This window comes from Notolepis coatsorum, assembly GCF_963971535.1.
Source record: "Notolepis coatsorum genome assembly, chromosome: 20".
NCBI classification, from domain to species: domain Eukaryota; kingdom Metazoa; phylum Chordata; class Actinopteri; order Aulopiformes; family Paralepididae; genus Notolepis; species Notolepis coatsorum.
The window spans coordinates 69,908,268-69,934,508 of NC_140184.1; the positions used below are offsets into that span (position 1 = coordinate 69,908,268).

A 26,241-nucleotide genomic window follows, 5' to 3' on the forward strand; every position below is an offset into this window, starting at 1 on the left:
CAGTGATATCCTCCAGATTTAAATACCAATCACACTCACATTATACAAACACAGCCAGACTGGCAGGGAGCTCTGGGCTGAGTCATCTGCAGTAGGCACTTTTTCCACCTTCCAGTGTCAGGTCTTCTCTCCAGCACCCAAGAGGAGACTTTTGAGATGATGACCACACTCAACAGGAGCCTACGGTATACACCTCTCTAGACCGCTCGTGAGTGAGTAAAGGGAGACGTTGCTAGTTCTGCAGTGTTTTAGTACATGAGGTATTCCAGTTCAGACCTATCTTGGCCCCGTGCTGCGCACTCTTCCTTTTCACAACCTCGTGTCACGCGCCCCTCTCAGACACGCCAGGCACCTTCCGTCAGCTTCAGACGAGCAGCGTAGCATCTCACACTAATGGCACAATCGTTTGCTAGCTGGCGCAGTGTGCCATCAATAACAATCCATCAGTCCCATATGTCCATCTTGTCTTCATGAAAGAGCAGAGTGGCAACTTGAACTGGAATATCCCACAGGTAGGCCTCCTCTACTACTGTGGCCCTGTCACAGGGCTGCCATCGCACTGTGCTCTGACCCCCTCTAGAGGGCAGTATCATAGACCTCCTGCTGTAGGACGGGAGCGGGGGCAGAGGCTGTGACGGGGGTGTGGGCGAGGCCCTGCTGATGCAGAATAGGGGCGGGGGTGTGTGGTTGATCCCACACGGGGTCTCTGACGGTGGGGGGCGTGGATGGGAGTGGGGGGCCTGGGACTACGGGGCTCTGTCCCCTCAGCTGTTCCCTGACGTCCTGCTCCAGACTAGGGGGTACGATCAGCTGGTCCTCGGGGTCCTGCTGAGCCGGGGCAGTGAAGTAGCCTGACTTCTTCTTAGGGGCCTCCAGGGCCACCTCGATGATGTTGTGGCTGTCCTCGGGCACCACCACAGAGCCGTTGGACAGCTTCTTCCCAAACAGGCTGGAGGTGGACGGTGACTTCTTCAGGTCAGAAAACTCCCTTCCACAAACAGCCAGCAGGCAGCCATTTGTCGCGGACACCACAACGCTATTCTGCCTGCGCATCTTTCCGTTGGGGTAGTCAGAGCCCCGCTTGTCAAAGTCCACATCTTTGGAGCTCTTCTCCGGGGCCCCAGAGCGTAGCTGGAAAGCGCAGCAGTGGATGTCCACCTCCACCTCTAGCTTGCTGCCATTGGAGATCACGCCCTCTAGGGGAGCCTCGTCGTCGCTGTCCAGCCCATTGTCGGACTGGTTACTGGAGAAGGTGGCGCAGGAGGGCTGCCGCTGGAACAGGACCGGGTGAGGCGCCACCCCGGCTGCGCCCGGCACCGTGACCCCGCACGGCGGCGCCGCAGGGTGCAGGCTGCAGCGCCTCTCCGGGCGGGACACGCGGCCCGAGGAGGTGTGCTCGTCCGAAACGGTGGACCCCGCTTCGCTGCCCACCTCCGAGGCAGACGTCTCGCTGTTGAACTCGGAGGCAATGCCGCCGCTGGACGACGGGGTGGCCGGCTCCGCGGGGCCCGAGGCCACCGAGACGGGCACGGGGGTCGGAGGCGGGCCCCGCGGTTCAGTGGCGGAGTGCGGGGGCTCACAGGTACAGCTGTCCTCGCCGATGTGCAGGGACACCACCACGGCCCCGAGGTTGTCCCTGCAGCCGTAGCTCTGGGCCAGGGAGCACAGCTTCTTAGCGGCAGCACGCGGATCCCGGACAGCCTGCACAATGTCCACGGCCTCCTGGTAGGAGACCTTTTCGAACAGTGCTCGGTTCCCCAGGATCAGGAAGTGGTCCAGAGAACAGAGGGGCTCGGTGTGCACCCAGGGACTAGGCAGCACCCAGGGAGACAGATAAGAGCAGCCCAGCAGGCGAGAACAGCACGTCACTCCGCTCACCTTGTTATCCTGTGAAACGGAAACAACTCCTCTCTCACAATACTGAACAAGCACTTCTCAATAAAGATCCCCTCCGCTTTAACACTTTACACTAAAATGATGTATATTGAATAACAATTTGTTTGGTTTTTCCACCAGAAACTACTGGTATTGACTTAGCAGCATCCCTACACCTCTGCCCTCATGGGGGGAGGCAAGGATCTATGACCCCCCCCCCCTCTCTCTCAGGTCTCCCCCCAAGCCGGTTAACTTTCTAAACGGTTTACCAAAAATCTGTTTGGCCCAAACATTACACCCGTACACAACCTTGTTATGACTAAGATTTGTTGAAAAAACTATTGTTTTTGTGCATAGATCACTACATGTATCAACTTATTATATGAGTTTCACGTTAGCAGTCCTGGATGGCAGTGTGGCCAGCTGGATAATAGCCACCATGATAGTTCCCTCCAGTGGAAGAATGTGAAAAAGGCGCTCCGGTGACACGTTCTGCACAAATAACAATAGGTTATAACTATAACCATGTTCTGTTAATAGTGGTGACGCTCGGCGTCACTCATGCACTATCTCGCATATGTGCACGCGCACTGAATAAAATTCCACAATGTACCTTTATCACAGTATTCGTCTGACCACACCCCTCGTTAGCTTACCTTCATAAGCAGGTGTGTGGTCACCTGCTCTCCTCCTTCCCAAGCTTTCACCACAAGTGAGATCAAGGGCTGCAGCGGTGTCGGACGCCGAGCGTCACCACTATTAACAGAACATGGTTATAGAACCTATTGTTCTGTGACATAGTGGCTCCGCTCGGTGTCACTCATGCACAAGGGAGGCAGAGCGGGAGCCACCGGCCGACAAATACACCCCGCTGAAGGCCCCCCACAACCATCAGAACAGGGAGGGCCGAGCCCCCCCGACCCCACCTAATGGAGGGCACCCCCCCTATTGGAGGTTTCCCGGGAGGGCGACGGACCCGACCGTGCGAAGAGGCACTCAAGCAACTCAACGCACAGGGTGAGCAGACCGTGGCCTGACCCCACGACTACACACACGCACAACCCGCATGCCACCCGGGAACGAACGGAGGGAACAACCTCGTTACTGCCCCCAGAATCACGGGGTCAAGGGCAAACCCAACCCCGTGGCAAGGCCGTAGCAGCGGAGCGCGAAGGAAGGCCCAGACCCACCAAAGGGACTGGACCCCCTGGAACGGGGGCCCGGAGAGGTCCATGATGCCAGCATCAAGACCCCACCAGGTGGGCACTTAGTGACCCCGCCCCCCACATCGCCAGCGTATTCGGACAAAGGCCCCTCAGCCGAGCGGGCCCTGTCCCCCCAATAGTACACCGCCTGGCACACCGACCCTGCAGTACAGACAGTCAGCATGGCTGCAATAACAAGACTTACCACGGAAGCAGGCAGCGCACCGGGGAAAAAACCAGGCAACAGGCTGTTAACCCGAGCCTGGAGACTGCGGACGAGACAGGCGCCAGAGGGGACAGCTGAACACAGCCGCCCCGGCGGAAGGGGCGTATGCTGGCGTTGTTGCATGACCAAGCCTCCATTAAAAAAAAACCCACCCAGAGGGGTTGAGGCAGAGAAGGCTGACACGATCGGCAGACGTCATGAACGTGCAGGGGCACCCTCAACCGGGTAACCCGGGAGTTGACACTGCTCCAACACATCAGGGAATCAACCACCTTGGCGTTACCCAATGCGGTGGTTGTTCCTATAACCCCTCAGGAAAAAAACTCCAAAACGTACCTGCGGCCCACCGCAGTATCGTTTCAGTTTCCAACAGGGTTATCCCGGGCCTACGGGTCAACGAAAACATTACTCCGGACCGGGCCCGGCGATACGGGGAGCACAGGATCCCCCGAGGAGGTCAAAGACCACCCCAACAGGCCCCTCTACGCCACGCGTAAGAGAAGAGCAAAAGAAATGGAGAACCAGCCCCAACACCCCGTACTTGGTATTCCCAGGAGGTCACCCAACCAAGTACTAACCAAGACCAACCTGCGTGGCGGCCGAGATCTGACGAGATCGGGCGTGTGCAGGTTGGCACGGCCGTAAGCCATTACGACAGTGTAGAATACAATGTACCCAACAAGGGCTCCATAGCGCTTAACCCTGTGACACCCGGACCGACCTGGCATTTTCCCCCCCGAAAAAAGCCCAAGTCCCTCAGGGTACCAGAACAGCAGATCTGCATCCCCGGCGGACAACGGGTGCAACTGATCCGGACCAGCGTGTCCAGAACCAGTCCCGTGCCCTAATCACGCCGATCTGCCAACTCCAGGAGAAGGGGCAGACATGCGTGTTGATCTTAAACATGAAAAGAAGGCGCCACCCAGACGTTTGGTGCGAACCGCGCCCGGCGGCCCACCCCCAGGGCGTGAAACCCTTCTACGTATGTTCAGATTCATTCTGTCATCATCCCCCGATATGAACGAGAATCCGTCGACAACCACACAGGTCGTCGGAAGAGGAAAAACCCCCATCCCAGTTGCTTTATAAAAACGCTGTTTTAACCCCAAGCAACCAAGGCGCGCCAGTCAACAGAACGTCCAACAGAACATCCCGAACTAGCACTATGTGTGCGGCGGGTATATCCACATCAATAAATAGGCTATTTAGACCTTTCACTGAATCCCCAAGGCGCCCAGGGGAACGACAAGAGGGGTGAGATGCAACCAACTCCAACTCTTTATAATAATAAAGAAGAAGCATCAACAGTATAAACCCAACTGCACAGCTGGGAGTAAAAACTGCTTTACATTTTTACATCCAGTCACTCCTTTTGTCAAAGAGTATAGACCGAACTTCCCCGAAGCCTTCCCACACGAGTCGCGGTTATGAAAAAGACATGTCAACTGTGAGTCACGTGACCAACTGACTCAAGTTTACACATAAAATCGAGCGTAGCAGACCTGTAAGCCTTACGCTCTAACCCGACACTTTAACACCACAACCTTACGTAAAGATCTCAACTCATGGAAGCCGTCGCCATAGCAACGTATATGCTATGACGGGGGGAAACCCTGTACACGACTCCTGTTTGTAATATGAGTCGTGTCAAGATAACCCCTGTCTATATAATCGCTGTCTCTCCTCCTGGCCTTCTTGGACGGGCCAGCAGTGGCGGCGGAGGCAGTGGTAGGCACGGCGGAGGGAGCTCGACGTCGTGGAAGCCTTCTGACTCCACCGGCAAGGACGGGAGGCGGAAAATGGGGTTGGAGAACGGATCTCTCCTCTGCCATCTCTCTGCACGTTGAGGTCATCAGCTGTAGGGCCTTCCCGAATAATCCAGCATCGGAGAGGTTGGCCGTCAGAAGAGGGGCTCTCTTCTTCTCCGGCACTCGAGCCTGCTCCAGCCAAAGGTGGCGCTGGGTCAGGGTGGCCAGGGCACGCATCTTCCCCGAGGCTATGGCCTGCACCTGGGTAAGATGCAGGACAGCTCCTGCCGCCTGGGTGATCTGATCGCATTTTACCTCGGTCAGACCCGTGCCGCCCGCCATTATCCCCGATACAAATCTAGCCAGGTGGGCGATGTTAGAAGCCGCAGCCAGCGATTGTGTACCAGCGATAAATGACTGGTCACCCCAATATGCCAATCGCCTAGCCGATCTTCCATGGAGAACCGGCTTGCATAATGGTTCCCACACCACATCCGGACAGAGGCCATCGGCCTATCAAGCCGTGGCACGCCCTCTCTCATACCTTTGACCAACCCCGACACCCGCGTAACTGGTACGTAGGCGGGGGTAAGTCCCATGATGTGAGACACCGCCTGGCCCTGACGAACATAGGCCCCCATTGAGGGGAAAAATGGGTAGACAACGTCCACCCCTCTCACCGGGCGACGCTGCCAGAGATGACCTATGAGATCATCGGGGGCAGGAGCAGGCAATGGCTGCGGCAGCGGCACGCCGTTTGCAGCGGCAGCTACCGCCATGAGCTCGGGAAACAAAGCCCGCAGTTCCCCCTGCTGACTTTCCTCCACCGAACCCGCATCCCTCACATGCAGCAGGCTTCGACCAATTGAGGAGCCACAGTCTGATGTGGCTGATAGCAGGGCATCCTGCCGAAGAGGCCGAGGTGGTTCCCCGACATCCTCGAACAAGGCGCCCCAAGGAGACATTTCTCCCCCCTCCGGTGTTTCCTGGACAGGAGGGATACTCTCCTCCACAGGGCCTTCAAACAAGAATCCGTCTGACTCTTCCATGAAGTCCTCAGTTTCCATCGGACATCCAGAGCCCGACGCATCCTCGCTGGTCTCCAGCAATTCCCCAAACCCAGGCCGTTCGCGTCTGCATGCCACCATCTTGCGGCGTGAACGGGCAGACGCGAAAAAAGCTTGCGTCGCAAATCCTCCGGAACCAAAAAAACCGTCCGCTCAATAACGGAAGATTCCCTGGAACCAGAGGAACCAGAGTCGAGATCATGCCATCGCCGGGGCGACGGCACCGATGCCTCGGCTCCTCGGAGAGGCAAACTATCCATCGGCTGTCTCCTGGGCTGGGTCGGCAACCACGACGCACGACAGAGGCGGGAATGGAGAACCGCTGGTGAAGAGTGGGTCTACTCTCCGAAGTAGACATTATGACTTAGCTTTTTCCTTTGAATAGTTATGAGAGAAGAAAAAACTAAGCACAATATAAACACGTCTCAACTCTTTTCAACTAACAACACGTCAAGTGGGGTACTACCGAAGGCACTTCCTTGTGGTGAAAGCGAGAAGGAGGAGAGCAGGTGACCACACACCTGCTTATGAAGGTAAGCTAACGAGGGGTGTGGTCAGACGAATACTGGGATAAAGGTACATTGTGGAATTTTATTCAGTGCGCGTGCACATATGCGAGATAGTGCATGAGTGACGCCGAGCGGAGCCACTATGTCACAGAACAATCTGTATAGTCGAAAGTCATGCCTCCAAGAGGAGTTAGTCATAAATAACAATCTGTATAGTCAAAAGTCATCCAGCCTCCAAGAGGAGTTAACTGTTAAAAACATGTTTCTGAGTGGAGGAGACCTTTAAGACCATTAATACTAGATGAAAATATCTATTGAGGTTTAAATGTAGCCTGTGTGTTAACATACGAACAAGGAAACACATATGAACTGTGAGTTACATTACCTCCGTGATAATGGCTTTGCTGAGCTTAACTCTCTCCATCTCCTCTGTGCTGTTCTCCAAACTGAAGACCTTGGAGAGGGCAAGAGGCTGACCGTCCCGGCACAGCACTGCCTGGCAGCTGCCCACGTTGGCCACGGTCAGGCAGAAGTGGCCTCCGGGCTCGCAGGGCTCATGGTGGATGTAGCACAACAGACCAGAGGCACCCAGTTTCTGGCCAGCCATACCCAGTTTCCTGTACCATAAAAAGACACAACAATGTACATACCTGCACATAATCCTTTTGCATATCTGTAGATACTATATTTATATCTGTACATATCCCTTACCTACTCTTACTAGTTACACTGCTGGCCAGTATGACTCCTGCCATACTGTCTTTATACCTGTATGTATCCCTGTACATATTAATATTACAACTCTGTACATACATCTGATTAGCACTACACCCAGTAGTACTCATTTATATATTTCATACCCAGTTTAATCACCTGTACATTGTATATTACTATTACACTTCACTGTTACATTTGCACTCTGGTTGGATGCCAAATGTATTTTCGTTGTACTGTACTTGTGCTGTATAAGAACAATACATATAAATGCAGCCATTTACATTTGAATTGAATCTAAAAATCGAATCAATCTAATGGTGCCTATATACAATCCAAATGTCTGTTTGTAGACACAACAAAACAGTGGCAACGGTGCAATGATCAGTTTGTTCTTTGAAGGTGAAACACGGACTGTGTAAAGACTGCAGTAGTTTCTTAACACATTGGTCGCCAAGATCGCTTTTCAGCGTTATTGCCCGCCATGCGTTGACCGCCAAGATCGCTGTACAGCGTTTTTGAGATCAATATGAATGCCATGGCATTCATAATTCATCCACCCAACCCCCGATGCCCTAGCGGGACCCTAGATGGGACTGCAACGGCTCAATACCGCCGCCTGGTGGATGGTCGGGCGAGTTACACTCTCGCAAAAACCGGAAGTGTCATCGGTGCATCGAGGAAATTCCTCCGGCAGTCACATCTCACTACGGGACTCCTGACAGACACTATAGTACATATGGATCGCTTTCTAAACATAATAATCGATATGATTTCGGCGTTTATTGTGCCATACAAACCGGAAATGGACTTAGGTGATCGGCGTCGAATAATTGGGATCTTTCACCGCCAGTCTCATCGGCCCACGGTAAGGGGACAGTAACGTTATCTTCAGCCCGATTGTGCGTTTCCTTGTTTGTAATCAGTCTGATCAATATATCCACCCATAGTAAATAAAGCCGTTACTGATCAAGGAATTATAAACGACCCACCCCCCCCCCTTTCCTTCACGCATGATGAAGCATAATGTATACCGATCATATACATTTGAATTTTTTAATATAGCGTGTATGGGAAAGAAACGGCAATCGATAATCTATCATATGCGTTTGGGCCTATAACTAGGGTTTTTGGAATTACAGCAGAAAAGATTAAAAACATACTTATATTCTCGAAGGTATTAACACAACAATGTATGAATGAAAAAGTATAACGTTCCCACATCCTGAACGATAGATAATCGATGTTGAATGGGCCATAGTAATGTCAATATAGCAATACAATTTTAAAAGTTATAGCCCTGCAAAGAAGGTAAACATCTCCATAGGCTTTTAACGGTGGCAGAGAGGGGTATGAGATGGGCACAACCCCCGGCGGTCAATGTGTTAATAATGGAGTTGTCGAGCTGCCTTAATGACTGGATCCCCCTACCTGTGTGAGGTGAGGAAGGTGTTGGTCATGTAAACACTGTCCACGCTGGAGTGCTGAAGCTCCTCTGACAGCACATCTCCCATGGTGCACTGCAGCAGCCGGGGCACTTCCTCGTTGCGGTCTCCGTCAAAGATGCCGTAGGCCGCCTCCACGCTGTCCCCAAACCTGTCCACTGCCAGCACAGACACACACAACCTGTCCCCAGAAAAAGATACATGTTATACAAAATATACACATTAAAGACATAATCCCTCTCATACAGCGCTAAAAACTGTTCATACATCCTTTTTTCTTTTCTTTTTTTCTTACACTTTTATACGTTTATTATTATTGTTTGTTTTTCAATTTAACAGTTCAGGATTACAAAATAATATCTCTATACGGTAATCACCCCCCCCCCCCCTCCCCCTCCCCTTGGCATCTCATCTATAATAGACACATATTCACATATATACATACATATCTACATAAAAATACATTGTTAGCACGTACAGTATATGTACATACATACATATTTACATCTCCGCATACATATCCGTGTCGCACATACATACATATACTTACACCTACAGGTGTACACGTAATTATTCCTGCACAGATAAAAAAAAATTTGCTGCATACCTAATATTACGCGAGTTCATACATATTACATACTTGAACATATAAAGCCACAGCCCTCATATAGAGGCAGTGGGGGGGCGAGGGACACCAGACCCCGCTGTGTGGGCCGCTGTGGAGGCCATGACCCTGCGAGGGAAGCCAGGCACCCTGGGCTCTCATCAATGATGCAATAGATACAGGCAGCATTGTGCTTCACTGTCTCCCTTGTACTTTTAACAGTAGTATTCACAGCCTACCTGCAGGCCGGTCCTATCAGACATTGCCTTACTAGCAGACACATGGGGTGTCATTATGGGATGTACTAGGATTTGCCTGTTACTTGAAAGAGCACTTCTCCAGTACTGTACTTGTGCTGTATTATAATGACACCACATTTTTATCAAATCGAATAGAATCTAATCTAATCTACAACACTGCCATGCTAAACGTTTCCCCCCTACTAATACTATTGAAAGTAGCTGTAATACTATATGAAACGCGTTATTTCTAAACCTAGCCGCATTTCTGGCAGACGCTCTCTGATTGGCACTGACTGACGCTCTCTGATTGGCCACTGACCCGTTTGCCCAATCGCGTGACGAGCTGTGTCTTTGCCCATTTCCACGTCAAACAGCCTGCAAATTACCTGGCGTTCTATCGCCATGCTCTAAGACAAACTCTAACCTTAACCAACTTCGAAAGAATGCCTAAGCTTAACCGTCGAAAGAACTTGCCGTCACGCTCTAAGACAAACTCTAACCGTAACCAACTTCGAAAGAGTGCCTAAGCTTAACCAGTGTAGAAACAGGCGTCGGCCAATCAGAGAGCGTCTTGCCAGAAATGCGGCTAGGTTTAGAAAAAACGCATATGAAACGTGCACGCACAGTGCACACACAATCCAACATTTTAATTTACAGCTGAAAATGTGCCAAAAGGAAATTCCTACAATATTGTATATATTTTGGTTACTGGGCAAATGCCCCAGGGCCCCCACACAATCAGGGGCCCCAGGTGTATGTGTACATTAATTGCATCATCTCACAATTTTCAATTGGATTTATGTGCACATGCAAGCATGGTTTTGATCTAGTGGGGGGTCCATAGCATTTCCTTAACCCGGGTCTCCTAGTGGCATAATACAGACATGTCCAGTATATATATAAATCTACTGAACGTGCTCACACATACAAACTAAGGACATAGCCGATATCTCTTTCCCCCGTTCCCCCTGTCCTCTCGAGTCGCTCACTTGTTCCTCTGGCCGCTCATTTCAGAGTAGCCGTGGTTCCACAGGGTGGGGGCTCCCTGGGGGTCTGCCGCTGGCGTGGCTGACTTCTGGTCCACCTTCAGTGTGGTGATGTGGCTGAGAGAGGGTTCACAGTCATTATCCCAGAAGAAAAACACAGGGAGGTTCTTCTACCCCCAGGCCATCAGGATGCTCAATGACAATGACACTATGTAACAACCCATCATCTACACACACTGCACACACATCCACATGTACAGTACACGCTCACTTTAAACAAACACTCACCTTACCACTCACTTTATTCACTTTAGACACTCACACTTTATATTGATCTATTATTAAAGAGATTTGCACTACATTCATACCTCATTCGCACCCTATCCTAAATTTTGTACCTCTGCATTGTACCTCACTGTTACTAATTTTACTCTGTATTGTATATATGTATATTGATTTACTTACTTCTTACTTACTTCTTAATTACTTACTTACTTTTTTTTTTTTTTTTACTGTATGTAGCACACTCTCAGGCGCTCATACAGAAACAAGCATTTCATCATAAAGTATTCTGTATTTTGTTGTGACAAATAATAAACAAACTTGAACTTGTTCAGTCATTATCCCAGAAGAGAAACACAGGGAGGTAAACAGGGTTCAGTCATTATCCCAGAAGAGAAACACAGAGAGGTAAACAGGGTTCAGTCATTATCCCAGAAGACAGGGAGGTAAACAGGGTTCAGTCATTATCCCAGAAGACAGGGAGGTAAACAGGGTTCAGTCATTATCCCAGAAGACCGGGAGGTAAACAGGGTTCAGTCATTATCCCAGAAGACAGGGAGGTAAACAGGGTTCAGTCATTATCCCAGAAGACAGGGAGGTAAACAGGGTTCAGTAATTATCCCAGAAGACAGGGAGGTAAACAGGGTTCAGTCATTATCCAAGAACACAGGGAGGTAAACAGGGTTCAGTCATTATCCAGGGCAAAACAGAGTCCATTCTCTTCGGTTCAAATAACAAACTCAGCAAGACCGACGGCTTCTCAGTTACAGTGGGTGACAATATTGTCACAAGGAAAGATGAAATTACCTACCTGGGTTCCATCCTAGAGGCTAATATCTCCTGTGACAAAATGGTATCCAATGTAATAAAAAAAGTCAACCAACGAACTTGATTCTTGTACCGGATCTCCTCTCTGGTAAACAAGAATACCCTGAAGACTCTGGCAGGAGCACTCATTCAAGGGTACTGCGACTATGCTTGCACCTCATGGTACCAAAGCACCTCAAAGGCGCTAAAAACAAAATTACAAACATCTCAAAACAAACTGGTCAGACTACTGCTTGACCTTACTCCTAGAACCCACCTCACCCCTGCCCACTTTGACAACCTAGGATGGCTTAGAGTAGACGACAGAGTACAGCAACTTGCAATGGGCCTGGTCTACAAGATACACTACACGACCAAGGTACCCATGTACATGTCAAAATACTTCCCAAAGGTCAGTGAATACCACGATCACAACACCAGAGGGAGCTCCACAAATCATGTTAAACCCAGATTCGGCTCAAACAAGGGACTAAACACGTTTCGCAATTATGCCACATCAATGTGGAACGCCCTACCTAAAGCTGTAAAGGAATGTGAATCACTACCCACTTTCAAAACCACTCTCAAAGAACACCTACGGGAGACTGCAATTCTAAACTGGCCCCTGTAAATGTCCTAACCCAACCCCCTCCAATGTACAGTAAATGACCTAGTATGGTTGTCAATATTCCAATGTACAGTCTTGCTTGTACAGTTGTACAGTGTTCCCCCCCCCCCCCCAACCCCTCCTACCCAACCCCCCCCCCCACCCAACCCCACCCAACCTCCTCCAATGTACAGTTTTGACGTCAAATGTATATACTCCCTTTTCTGGACTCTTTTTGTATCACAAACAGTACTGTATTTGCAAATCTGGTATGTCATAAATGTATAGATGTAGCAGTACTGTCTATCTGTATGTCATGTATGTCATATATGTCCTGATGAATTGAAAATGGGGGACCCTGATGTAAATAAGACGAAAGTCTTTCTCTGGTCTGCATCCCCTTAACAATTGTGTGTATTGAGCTGTACTGTATTGTACCCATTCTGCAATCTGTTAATACAGTTTTCAATCAATCAATCAATCAATCATCCCAGAAGACAGGGAGGTAAACAGGGTTCAGTCATTATCCCAGAACACAGGGAGGTAAACAGGGTTCAGTCATTATCCCAGAAGACAGGGAGGTAAACAGGGTTCAGCCCTGCTGGTCTCTGACAAGAACAAGTTACAGGTTGAAAAAAACCTCAGCTCGGAACTAGGCAGAATCTGCACCTGGCTCGCTGATAACAAACTATCATTACACCTGGGTAAAACAGAGTCCATTATCTTCAGTTCAAATAACAAACTCAGCAAGACCGACGGCTTCTCAGTTACAGTGGGTGACAATATTGTCACAAGGAAAGATGAAATTACCTACCTGGGTTCCATCCTAGAGGCCAATCTTTCCTGTGACAAAATGTCATCCAATGTAATCAAAAAGGTTGACCAACAAACTAGATTCTTGTACCGGATCTCCTCACTGATAAACAAGAATACCCTGAAGACTCTGGCAGGAGCACTCATTCAAGGGTACTGCGACTATGCTTGCACCTCATGGTACCAAAGCACCTCAAAGGCGCTAAAAACAAGATTACAAACATCTCAAAACTAACTGGTCAGACTACTGCTTGACCTTACTCCTAGAACCCACCTCACCCCTGCCCACTTTGACAACCTAGGATGGCTTAGAGTAGACGACAGAGTACAGCAACTTGCAATGGGCCTGGTCTACAAGATACACTACACCACTAAGGTACCCATGTACATGTCAAAATACTTCCCAAAGGTCAGTGAATACCATGACCACAACACCAGAGGGAGCTCCACAAATCATGTTAAACCCAGATTTGGTTCAAACAAGGGACTAAACACGTTTTGCAATTATGCCACATCAATGTGGAACATCTTACCCACAGCTGTAAAGGAATGTGAATCACTACCTACTTTCAAAACCACTCTCAAAGAACACCTACGGGAGACTGCAATTCGAAACTGGCCCCTGTAAATGTCCAAACCCAATCCCCTCCAATGTACAGTTTCCCCCATTTGACAATAATATATCCATGTGAAAATCCAACCACTGGCAGCTTTAATATAGCCAGAGTTTTAGTACAAGAACTGTGGGTTGCGTATAGCAACTATTATGGCAATGCTTTATGAAAAATATACTGTTAAATACCACATATCCAATCCCACTAGCAAACCGAGACAAACAATTGGGTTATTTTACAGAAACAAATCCAGCTTCCCTATGATTTGCAGAAAGAGGATTGTTGAAGCAGTCTTTATGTTGGTTATGGTTTAAACTTTATAGTGATGTAATTTATAGACATGCCCTTCCACTCTTTTACCTTTAGACACAGTCTATTATTCTGCTCTTAGATTCATTATGATATCTGATATATCATAGTTACGGCACATAGTTATTGCATCCTGTATGATAAGGTGGGTTGGTCTTCTCTATCAGAGAGGCTAAATAAGCATTGCTATCTGTTTATGTGTTAAGGCCATTGATGGAAAGTTGCCACCATATATCATAATGATGCTAGATTATCAGATGGACCTTATCTGACCTGCTCAAATGATTGACTTATACTTAAGGTCCCACGAGTTCAGAATGATCTTCAACTCACATTCAAAATAAATCCACCACTATCCCCTACCTACCTCAGTATGTAACTGTTTTTAATTTAAAGGTCCCGTGTCTTATAAATGGCCTTTTCCAGTGTTTAGCATTGTTTCCTAGCAATGGGGGTTTATATCAATGGGGTCTGTGTCTCTAATTCTCATTTTGACTCATCAGTTTAGTCTCGAGTTCACGAGATCCTCCCTCACTCAACTAAGCCGTTCTGATTTGACTGTTTTGCTGACGTGAGTAAGGCACTGGTTGTAGTCACCGCCCACAATCAACAATTCGCTCAACAACAGAGCGAGTGGAATTACTTCCTGAAACAGGTTGACAGAGACAGCAGAGAACGAGCGAGCGAGAGAGAGGGAGAGAGAGAGAGAGAGAGAGGGAGAGAGAGAAGGAGAGATAGAGAGGGAGAGAGAGAGAGAGGGACACAAGCATTTACACACAACCTCCAGCCCGTGTAGTGGAGTGTGTGTGTGTAAATGTGTGCGCACGCTCCCACGCCCGCGCCCATATTCCGATCCGTGCAATAATATTCACAGGGGTATATATTGTCATTTGAAACAAGTTACCAATGCATTGTCCCGGGGGATTATGCCCCCCCACGGCAAAGTTAATTAGTATCCCCCTCCTCTATCTCTCTATATCTCTCTCGGTCTGCCAGTGCAGACTGTGGGTGACTGTCACTCAAAGCGCCCAGCCCAAAACAGCTTGAAATCTTGAAGTGGAAAAATGCTGCTTTAGAGTACTTGATTAGAAATAAGAAACAAGGGCGCCCAAGTGGTGAACCATGTAATGCGCTACATCGCGAAGCGGCTGACCCGGGTTCGATTCCCGGACCCGGCATAATTTGGCGAAAGTCTTCCCCTCGCTCTGTCTCCCGTTCTTCCTCTCTCTCTCTCTCTACCGGACTGCCCGGTAGTAAAAACAATAAAAAATCTACAAAAGAAAATAAATAAATAAAAAGAAATACAAAACAATGAATTTTTTGGAAAAGACCATAGACTCACAGGAATTGTGTAAAGTTGCCCAAATAGTGAAAGGAATAGCAATGCATGTCCCCTTTAAAACATGATCACAAACCTCCCTACCTCAGTGTGTAACTGTTTTTTATTTAATAACATGATCACTAACCTCCCTACCTCAGTGTGTAACTGTTTTTAATTTAAAACATGATCACAAACCTCCCTACCTCAGTGTGTAACTGTTTTTAATTTAAAACATGATCACAAACCTCCCTACCTCAGTGTGTAACTGTTTTTAATTTAAAACATGATCACAAACCTCCCTACCTCAGTGTGTAACTGTTTTTAATTTAAAACATGATCACAAACCTCCCTACCTCAGTGTGTAACTGTTTTTAATTTAAAACATGATCACAAACCTCCCTACCTCAGTGTGTAACTGTTTTTAATTTAAAACATGATCACTAACCTCCCTACCTCAGTGTGTAACTGTTTTTAATATAAAACATGATCACTAACCTCCCTACCTCAGTATGTAACTGTGTTTAATATAAAACATGATCACTAACCTCCCTACCTCAGTGTGTAACTGTTTTTAATATAAAACATGATCACAAACCTCCCTACCTCAGTGTGTAACTGTTTTTAATATAAAACATGATCACAAACCTCCCTACCTCAGTGTGTAACTGTTTTTAATTTAAAACATGATCACAAACCTCCCTACCTCAGTGTGTAACTGTTTTTAATTTAAAACATGATCACAAACCTCCCTACCTAGTATGTAACCGTTTGTAATTTGATATTTATTATTTATTGATATATATTTTTGAAAACCGATACCGATATTTTCCGATATCACTTTTTAATGCCAATATCGGCCGATAATATCGGTAGGCCAATAATATCGGACATCCCTAGTTTCAATCAATCAATCAATGCGACCCACAGTGTGAGAGAGTACTGACCTTCTCGCATCATTATTTTTTTTTGTTTTCTTTTGTTTTTTGATCCGCTTTTTCTCCTCCTATTTTTCGTGTATTTTCCTCCCATCCCAATTTTTGTCGTTATGCCAATTCCCCCCTCCCCTTCCTGGTCGTTGCGCGCATTTGCCGTCTACTTGCCGGTCTAGGGAGCCCTGAAGTCTATCACATGCTTCCTCCGATACATAGGAGACAGCCAGCAGCCTCTTTTCACCTGGCAGCGAGGACTCTCATTGGGTGAGTGTAACGCGTGGGAGGGCACACTACCTCACCCAGATCCCTTCCTCGCTGTGCAGGCGCCCTGACCGACCTGTAGGAGTCGCTGTTTACAATGACCAGATTACCACCCACCGGCTGCCCTCCCGCTGACTCTGCCAATTGTGTCAGTATGACGACCGGCCAAGCCGGAGGCACCGCTGACAGCTGGATTCAATACCAGTGTCTCTGCTGTGGTAGACAGACGCTTAGTCCGCTGCGCTACCCGGCCGCCCTTCTCACATCATTATTAACAGTGCCACCATCTAGCCAATTGAATCATGCTGTTGGGTGTTTGCCGGTTCTTTTAATTTGTCAGTCACCTGAGTCTCTCCAAAACACTTGGTTTGGTCTTGGGGGCGTCTCACCTGAAAAGGTTGAGAGTGTTGTGCTCCAGCATTAAGCTGCTGTTGCCCGTCAGGTCCAGCTCCTGTAGGGAGGCAGCGAAGGGGTCCGGCAGCTGGATGTCAGTCAGCTCGTTACAGCTCAGGTCTACCAGCTGCACAGACACACAGAGACACAGAGGCACAGAGGCACAGACACACAGAGACACAGAGACACAGAGACACAGACACACAGAGACACAGAGACACAGACACACAGAGACACAGAGGCACAGACACACAGACACACAGAGGCACAGACACACAGACACACAGAGACACAGAGGCACAGAGGCACAGAGGCACAGACACACAGAGACACAGAGACACAGAGGCACAGACACACAGAGACACAGAGACACAGAGGCACAGAGACACAGAGGCATAGAGACACAGAGGCATAGAGGCACAGAGACACAGACACACAGAGACACAGAGGCACAGACACACAGAGGCACAGAGACACAGAGACACAGACACACAGACACACAGACACACAGACACACAGAGACACAGAGGCACAGACACACAGAGGCACAGAGACACAGAGACACAGACACACAGACACACAGAGACACAGACACACAGACACACAGAGACACAGACACACAGACACACAGAGGCACAGAGACACAGACACACAGAGGCACAGAGACACAGACACACAGAGGCACAGACACACAGAGACACAGACACACAGACACACAGACACACAGAGACACAGAGACACAGAGACACAGAGACACAGACACACAGACACACAGACACACAGAGGCACAGACACACAGAGACACAGACACACAGACACACAGACACACAGAGACACAGACACACAGAGACACAGACACACAGAGGCACAGAGACACAGAGGCACAGAGACACAGACACACAGACACACAGACACACAGACACACAGAGGCACAGACACACAGACACACAGACACACAGAGACACAGAGGCACAGGTTGAAATGGGTCGGTTGGAGCGCATATACCACTGCACTTCCGCGTTACATTGAGCTCATGGGAGAGAGAGCGGGGGGATAAAATGAATGAATGTGGATGAGAGCCTCGACATTAAGTGGTTGTTGCTACGGCTGTGGGGGAGCTGGAGACATGATCCAATAGATTTTTATACGCCTGAGTCTCCTGAACATGGCGGGACCAATCCCAAGTCGATCAGCACTTTCTCGGCCGAGCTATAGTCGTTTTTTCGCACCTACTCCCGAACTACGCATGTACACATTGATAGACCTAGACTCCGTGGGCAATCTGCGCATGCGATTATGTCTCCAGCATGTCTCCAGCTCCCCCACAGCCGTAGCAACAACCACTTAATGTCGAGGCTCTCATCCACATTCATTCATTTTCTTCCCCTGCTCTCTCTCCCATGATTTCAGAATCCTAGAAGTGTTGCGGTGGTCTATACACACTAGTTAGGGGACACAAATCAGCAATTAGGTTTGCTACAAATGCCCCGGTTTCAACACATCACTGTGACTTATACACGTGTGTAAATTGCCCGTCATTACACTCAACGAGAAATTCATTGGTGTACACTCGTTACAAAACCCTCCTTGGTCTGACCCCTCCTTATTTGATACAGGCTGGAGGGCAGACTACAGGCCAACAACACCAGGGAGGTGTGGGCGGGTGTCTGGAGGATCACTGGGTTCAAACAGCAGGGCACCCCGGAGCGTGCAAACCAGTTGAACACGTTTTTTAACCGCTAATGCCTCTTTTCCATTGCATAGTACCTACTCGACTCTACTCTACTCGCTTTTGGTACCTGGTACTTAGTTCGTTTTCCACTGCAGGTAGTACTCCGTTTGTCTCCGTGTGAGCATAGCTATGTCCGTGAGGGCTTGGAGCAAGCCAGAGTAAACACAAGTGGAGATTTGGAGGAATAATTTTTTTTTAATTGTTTTTAAAAGGACTCCTTTTATTGTCAAAAAGATTAATGGTTTGCTGCTGTCAGAATGGAACGAAGCTTATAACATGAAAGGTGCCCGATGAAACGTCCACAAAGATTTAGCTAACATTAACACTTTCAGTGCCAACAACGAGATTTCTCGTTAGTTCATGCCAACCGTTGAGTGCCAGCCGACGAGAGATCTCGTTTTTAATCGTTATTTTTTCATACTGTGAATATATTTTTCAGTTAGTTAGAATCTAACTAACTGAAAAATATATTCACAGTATTCACAGTGTCATAAGGTGCATAAGGCTAGTATTAGTAGTAATAGTATTACCCATTCAATATGCACATGGCATATAATATTTTCTGTCATGTGCATATTGAATGGGTAATACTATTACTACTAATACTAGCCTTATGCACCTTATGACACTGTGAATATATTTTTCAGTTAGTTAGATAGTAAATTATATTGACATTTGTGTTGTTTTTACTACCTGTACCCCCCCCCCCCCCCTTCCCCCATGCTGCTATTATGCCTGAATTTCCCCAAGGGGATCAATAAAGGAATATCTTATCTTATCTTAGCCGAGAGTAGGACAAATTTGGGCTGGTAGCTCTCGGCTAGGTGGCAAATTAAAAAGTAGATCTTGGTTCAAAAAAGGTTGGGCACCCCTGATCTAGCCTCACGTTACCAATGGGGATCTGTCTGAACTCGAACAGGGAAAATACCGCCCCCTATCGTCTCTCCGGATGGTACTGCACCCCTTTGGATTGGATTGAATGAAACGCATGGAGAAAAAAAAGTCCTGCTTCCACATTTGACTTGTCAGACAAGTAACCGGAGACGATCCAAGTCATTGCCCACCACCAGAACAGCGGAGAATATGTGTTTCCAGTACCCAGCGTTGGATCAATAAACGCAATCGATATTTGGAATGGCGATCAGGAATTGGAATAATCTTTTTGGAGAATATCTGATCTGAGGTAAGGAATCTATTTTACCAGTCTTGGGATAATCAGAGCTATTTTCACCTATATATCAGCGTGTCCCATATGTGTGTATGTGTGTGTCTGTGTGTGTGTGCAATCAGGAAATAAGATAATCGATTTTTCAGCCCGCTTCTACAGCGTGCATAAGTACACATATACTATCGATAATCTAGCGTTTATTTGAAAACGATTCATAAATAGGCCGAAAAATTACAATGTGTTTTGTGTATTCCAGTGTATTCCAGTAAAGGGCGTTTATCACAGAATCTAATTTTTTTTCTGAAACTTTAAAAAAAACTAGCGTTTTTCAAAATGGTATAAAACGGAAATGAACGGATTAAAAAACTATCCGTTTCGACAATGTTGACTGCAAACAAGTCATTGATAAGCGACGGCCATATTAGACACATAATTTAAGATATAGTTTATGCATTCGCAAATATGAGAGCTCTGTCATTGAAGTGGGTGGTGGCATGCAACAGAGTTCCGGGGCACCGCATGGCTGGCACGGAAAGTGTTAAGCTGTTAAACTAAAATACGGTAGCTATCTTATATATTTAATCAGCAACGCATGAACAATCAGTTTGTTACAAATAACATCTACTTGTAATGTTCGGTAGCTAAGTAGCGTTATATGAAATGATTGTAACAAACTTTTGTTCGAAACGTATCGTCCAGATATTAGACCTTTTAGTCTTTTTCTGGTCTGCATTCTGCAATCTGTTAATAAAGTTTTCAATCAATCAATCAATAACAACATTAACCAGACTCTCTGTCTATTCTGCTAACGCTAACGTTACTAGTACAAACGATATAACAACATTAACCAGACCGCTATAAATCAGCGATCTTTGCACGCTATGTACACTGGCCGCAATGCTAACTATTATAATGGTAAATCCCAACAACATTAGCATGTAAGCTAACAAACACTGCAATCTTTTTGTGAGACTAAACTCTCCGCTCTTGGTGGTAAATTGTGTTGATGTTGGTTTTGTTTCATCAATAAATGAGGCAGAATACACAGTGAATGTATCCTTTTTTGTTTATTGCACTTTGTTCCTGCTGCAAACAAATAATGAATTCTATGCGAGGTAGTTTAAAGATGGCGGGTTTCTGTTTTTGTTCAGGGCGCTCCAACGTGTGACGCTTCTCTCTTCTGACAAATCAGTGGTCTGCAGTGTTTCACGTAACTTTTTTGGTACCACTTCTAGGGTGCTTGGAACCTTGAGAAAGCAGGTACTAAAAAAGTACCCAGTACCAGGTACCAAACGCTAATTTCGGCAATGGAAAACTGAAAAGGCAGAGTAGAGTAGAGTCGAGTCGAGTAGGTACTATGCAGTGGAAAAGCGGCATTTGACCAGAGTAGCCTCCCCCTCCCCCACCCATCAACACCAGCACCCCCTACCCAACCCCCCCCCCCCCCCCCCCACCTCCAATGTACAGCCCTCACCCAACCCACCCAACCCCACCCCACACATCCAACCTCCTCCAATGTACAGTTTCTACGCCAAATGTATATACACTCCTTTTCTGGACACTTTTGTATCACAAACAGTACTGTATTTGCAAATCTGATATGTCATAAATGTATAGATGTAGCAGTACTGTCTATCTGTATGTCATGTATGTCATATATGTTATGATGAATTGAAAATGGGGGACCCTGATGTAAACAAGACGAAAGTCTTTCTCTGGTCTGCATCCCCTTAACAATTGTATGTATTGAGCTGTACTGTACTGTACCCATTCTGCAATCTGTTAATAAACTTTTCAATCAATCAATCAATCACCCTCCCCACTCCCCAAGCACCCCTCCCCCCACACCCATCAGCACCGGCACCCCACCCCCAACAGCAGCAGCCTGGCCACCACAACCCACGAACACCAACCCCACCACCTCAGCCAACAGTACACTATCTATGGAGACATCAGCCCCAACCCTGACCATCACTAACAGCCAGGTCAGGAGGCAGCTCTCCAAGATTAGTGTGAATAAGGCCAGAGGACCGGACAACACCAATCCCAGGGTGCTCAAAGCATGTGTGGGGCAGCTGGCAGCACCGCTCCAACATCTCTTCAACCTCTCCCTGAGGCTAGAGAGGGTGCCCCAGCTCTGGAAAACCTCCTGCATTGTCCCGGTGGCCAAGAAGAGACGTCCCAGCACCCTCAACGACTATAGGCCAGTCGCTCTGACGTCACACGTCATGAAGACATGCGAGAGGCTGGTCCTGCAACATCTCAAGCCCCTGGTGCATGACTCCCTCGACCCCCTGCAGTTTGCATACCAAGCAAACATCTGGGTGGAGGACGCCATCATCTATATGCTCCACAAAGCTTACACACACCTGGAGAAGCCGCGCAGCTCAGTGAATAATAATAATAATAATGGAGTGGATTTATATAGCGCTCTTCTCTGACTGACTGTTGCTCTGACTCAGATCGCTTCACAGAGTCCATTATTCGTTCATACACAGTCATACCAGTGGTGGTAAGCTACAATTGCAGCCAGAGCTGCCCTGAGGCAGACTCACGGAAGCGTGGCGAATAATCAACGCCTACGGCCCCTCCGACCACCACCAACATTCATTCACATGCATACACATGAGTGAGGATTATGTTCTTCGACTTCTCCAGTGCCTTCAACACCACTTGTACTGTACTGTACCCTAGGCTTGGGCGGTATGACGGTATTACGGTATACCGGGGTATTTCGAAATACCGACGGTATTGAAAATCAATACCGTCTAAACTGAGTTTTGTTGTAGTGCACACACGCGCCAGCAGAGGGCGAGACTAGTCCTCACTAGTGGGGCGAGCCATCTGGTTGTCTACACACAGGAGGAGGAGGAGGGGAACCCCGCTTCAGTGAGTGAAATTAAATGAGACACGCTTACCGTTGCTGGTGCTGCGGGCTAACTGGCTATTCTGAGAGCTAACTGTAGTGTTGTGTATGATCACAACGGTGTTCACGCTTTACAGTAATGTTGCGACAGTGCTGTGAAAATACCATAAAGCGTTGTGGTAACGAGAGTGTGTTGTTGTTGTGTGTAGGATGCTGCGGGCGAACTGCTACCATTCTGAGAGCTTAACGTTAGCACTAGATGCTGCGGGCGAACTGCTACCATTCTGAGAGCTAACGTTAGCACTAGATGCTGCGGGCTAACTGCTACCATTCTGAGAGCTAACGTTAGCACTAGATGCTGCAGGCGAACTGCTACCATTCTGAGAGCTAACGTTAGCACTAGATGCTGCGGGCTAACTGCTACCATTCTGAGAGCTAACGTTAGCACTAGATGCTGCGGGCTAACTGCTACCATTCTGAGAGCTTAACGTTAGCACTAGATGCTGCGGGCTAACTGCTACCATTCTGAGAGCTTAACGTTAGCACTAGATGCTGCTGCGGGAGGACTGCTACCATTCTGAGAGCTTAACGTTAGCATTAGATGCTGCGGGAGGACTGCTACCATTCTGAGAGCTTAACGTTAGCACTAGATGCTGCAGGCGAACTGGTGATTTCATCTCCGTGATTTGTTTACTTGGTAACACGGGTTGACACCCCCCCCCCCCCCCCCGCTGATGATAATGAAAGTCATACCGTCATATACCGTATACCGGGGTATTAGCTAATCAAGGTATAACGGTATGAAAAAAGTCATACCGCCCAAGCCTACTGTACCCATTCTGCAATCTGTTAATAAAGTTTTCAATCAATCAAAACCATCCAGCCTTCACTGCTAGCGTGGAGCTGGAGCACGGCTTGGTGGCCTGGATCAAGGACTACCTCACTGACAGACCGCAGTACATCAGACTACAGGACAGTCAGTCTGACATACTGGTGAGCAACACCGGCGCCCCCCAAGGAACTGTGCCATCACCCTTCCTTTTCACCCTCTATACCTCAGACTTCTGTCACAACTCAAGTAGGTGCCACCTGCAGAAGTTCTCTGATGACTCCTCCATCGTAAGCTACATCACCGACGACGATGAGGAGGAGTATAGAGCCCTGGTGGAGAGCTTTGTGGGGTGGAGCGACAGCAACCACCTCCAACTAAACACCAGTAAAACCAAGAAGCTGGTGGTGGACTTCCAGAGGGGCAAGAAGAGCAAAAGACGTTGAAAATGGACAAACTGATCCCCCTCACTAGTCTTAACTCATTCAACGCCAGTCACGATGATAGTCGGGTTAACTCGCCGACCGTTCAGTGCCAGACCTGAGTATAGTCGGGTTTTAATCGTTATTTCTTTTATTAGCGATATCCATACATTTTCATCCATCCAGCCTGATGTTATCGTTGGGAATGGGTCTGAGCTCACAAAAGGGCAAATACCGCCACCTACGGGAATGGTGTCGTTTATTTTCTGGGACGATCCGAGCCGTGCGGATTATCTTTTTTGCATTACATCAGATACAAGGTAAGAACACTATATATAAATTTGATTGTTGATCGGATATTTATTTCTACCCCGATCGATGCTGTCTCTGTGTGTGTATGTGTGCCACATTGCATCAGGGGCGGGGCTAAGGGGTGGCTACTTGGGCTCAAGCCCTGAATGTTTTCTGAAAAGCCCCGAATCTATTAAAAAATCAAATAAAAATAAAAATATTCGAAATATGTTTTTATTTTTTTTGACAATTAATCATTGTTACATGAAAATATGTTTGCACCAGATTTAGCAGAAGCTAATTTCCATCTGTAGTCTATCCAGCTGCTAACTGTATTTGAGTGAGTTAAGTCTTGGTGTTATGGTAGACTCAGACCTAAGCTTTAAATCACAATCAACAAGTTGACAAAAACATAATTCTTCCACTTTAGAAACATAGCTAAAGTACGGCCATTTATAAATCAAAAGGACGCTGAAAACCAGATCCATGCCTTTATCTCAAGCCGACTCGACTACTGTAATGCACTCCTTACCGGCCTCCCGAAAAAATACGATGATAACTATTTTATTGCAATGCACTATTGCATTATTTTATTCTATTTTACTAACTATTTTATTGCACTGCACTATTTTACTTTGTATCTGTGATAATCAAACCGTAAACAAAGACGCATATTAACACTTTCAGCGCCAGATGGCGCTGTTTACTGTTACTGTTGAAAGGCCAGCGCCTTTTAACATGGGGATACGTGGCTGTGTTTGCAGGCCTAAAGCTATATTATATATTATAGCTATGGATCTAATAATATAGTCGATTGTCATTGAGTTTCTTCCGGTCAAGATGCAAAAAACAGATAATTTTTCCATCCATACATTTCCGTTTTATACCGTCGTGAATATGAGTGTAGTTTCAGGGTGGTCTGGTGTCATTTCCAAAATGAAAACATTGTTTCAAATGGAGTGCAATAGCGGCCGCAAGGTGTTAGGCGGCTGTATTGGACTTTTGAGATCTCAGACCCATCCCCAGTGATAACACAGGCTGCCGGCATGTCTTTATGAATGGAAATATCGAATAAAAGAAACAACGATGAAAACCCGACTATACTCTGGTTTTCGGGGGTCCTGGCGCTCAACGTTCGGCGAGTTAACCTTAGATCCTAATATGAAAAACGATGTGATTTAATGTTCTATGTCTTACCTTGACTTTGTCTATTTGACTGCTATCTATTTTATGCTTTATGTCTGCACTTTATGCATTGCTCTTGATCTGCCAATGTTGTGCTCATTTTATGCCTGTCTTTTTGTACTGCTGTGAAGCACTTTGAGCTGCAATTCTTGTATGAAAGGTGCTATACAAACAGTGTGTTATTATTATTATTATTATTATTATTATTATTATTATTATTATTATTATTATTATTATTATTATTATATTATTATTATTATTATTATTATTATTATTATTATTATTATTATTATTATTATTATTATTATTATTATTATTATTATTATTATTATTATTATTATTATAATAGATTATTATAGTTTGCTTCATTAATTAAAGGGTGTGAATTTAAGTGTTCTCTAGTGCCTTTTGTCCGCTTTAAGGTGGTGGTATAAGTTAAAGGTTGTGGTGTCGAAGCACCTATCTGGGCTAAGCCCCGGATCTCCTACAATCCTAAATCCGCCCCTGCATTGCATGCTTGCACGAGGAAGGATAATAATGATGATCTAGCATTGATTTCAGGATGTTTAGATAATCAGGCGAAAAATTACATCGTGTTTTGTGTATTCCACTAAAGGGCTATTATCGCGTCTTTTCCTGGGATTACTAGAAATCACCAAAACTATACTCGTATTCAAAAGGGTATAAAACGGTATAAAACGGAAATGTACAGACGAAAAAACAATCCGTTTCATACATGTTGACTGGAAGCAACTCACTGATAATCGACGGGTGTATTAGACCCATAG

At 46.9% G+C, this 26,241-nt stretch overlaps 1 protein-coding gene across 1 annotated transcript in view; it reads right to left on the reverse strand.

The window, feature by feature from the left end:
* Positions 1 to 576: 576 nt before the first annotated feature.
* phlpp2 (PH domain and leucine rich repeat protein phosphatase 2) overlaps positions 577 to 26,241 on the reverse strand; it is a gene marked incomplete at its 3' end in the record, with an annotated part of 293,323 nt that continues 267,658 nt past the window's right edge. Inside the window, 5 exon segments of the mRNA XM_084337142.1 lie at positions 577 to 1,887; positions 7,016 to 7,247; positions 8,776 to 8,970; positions 10,625 to 10,738; positions 16,957 to 17,087. Of these exon segments, the coding sequence (XP_084193268.1) occupies positions 577 to 1,887; positions 7,016 to 7,247; positions 8,776 to 8,970; positions 10,625 to 10,738; positions 16,957 to 17,087 (1,983 nt within the window).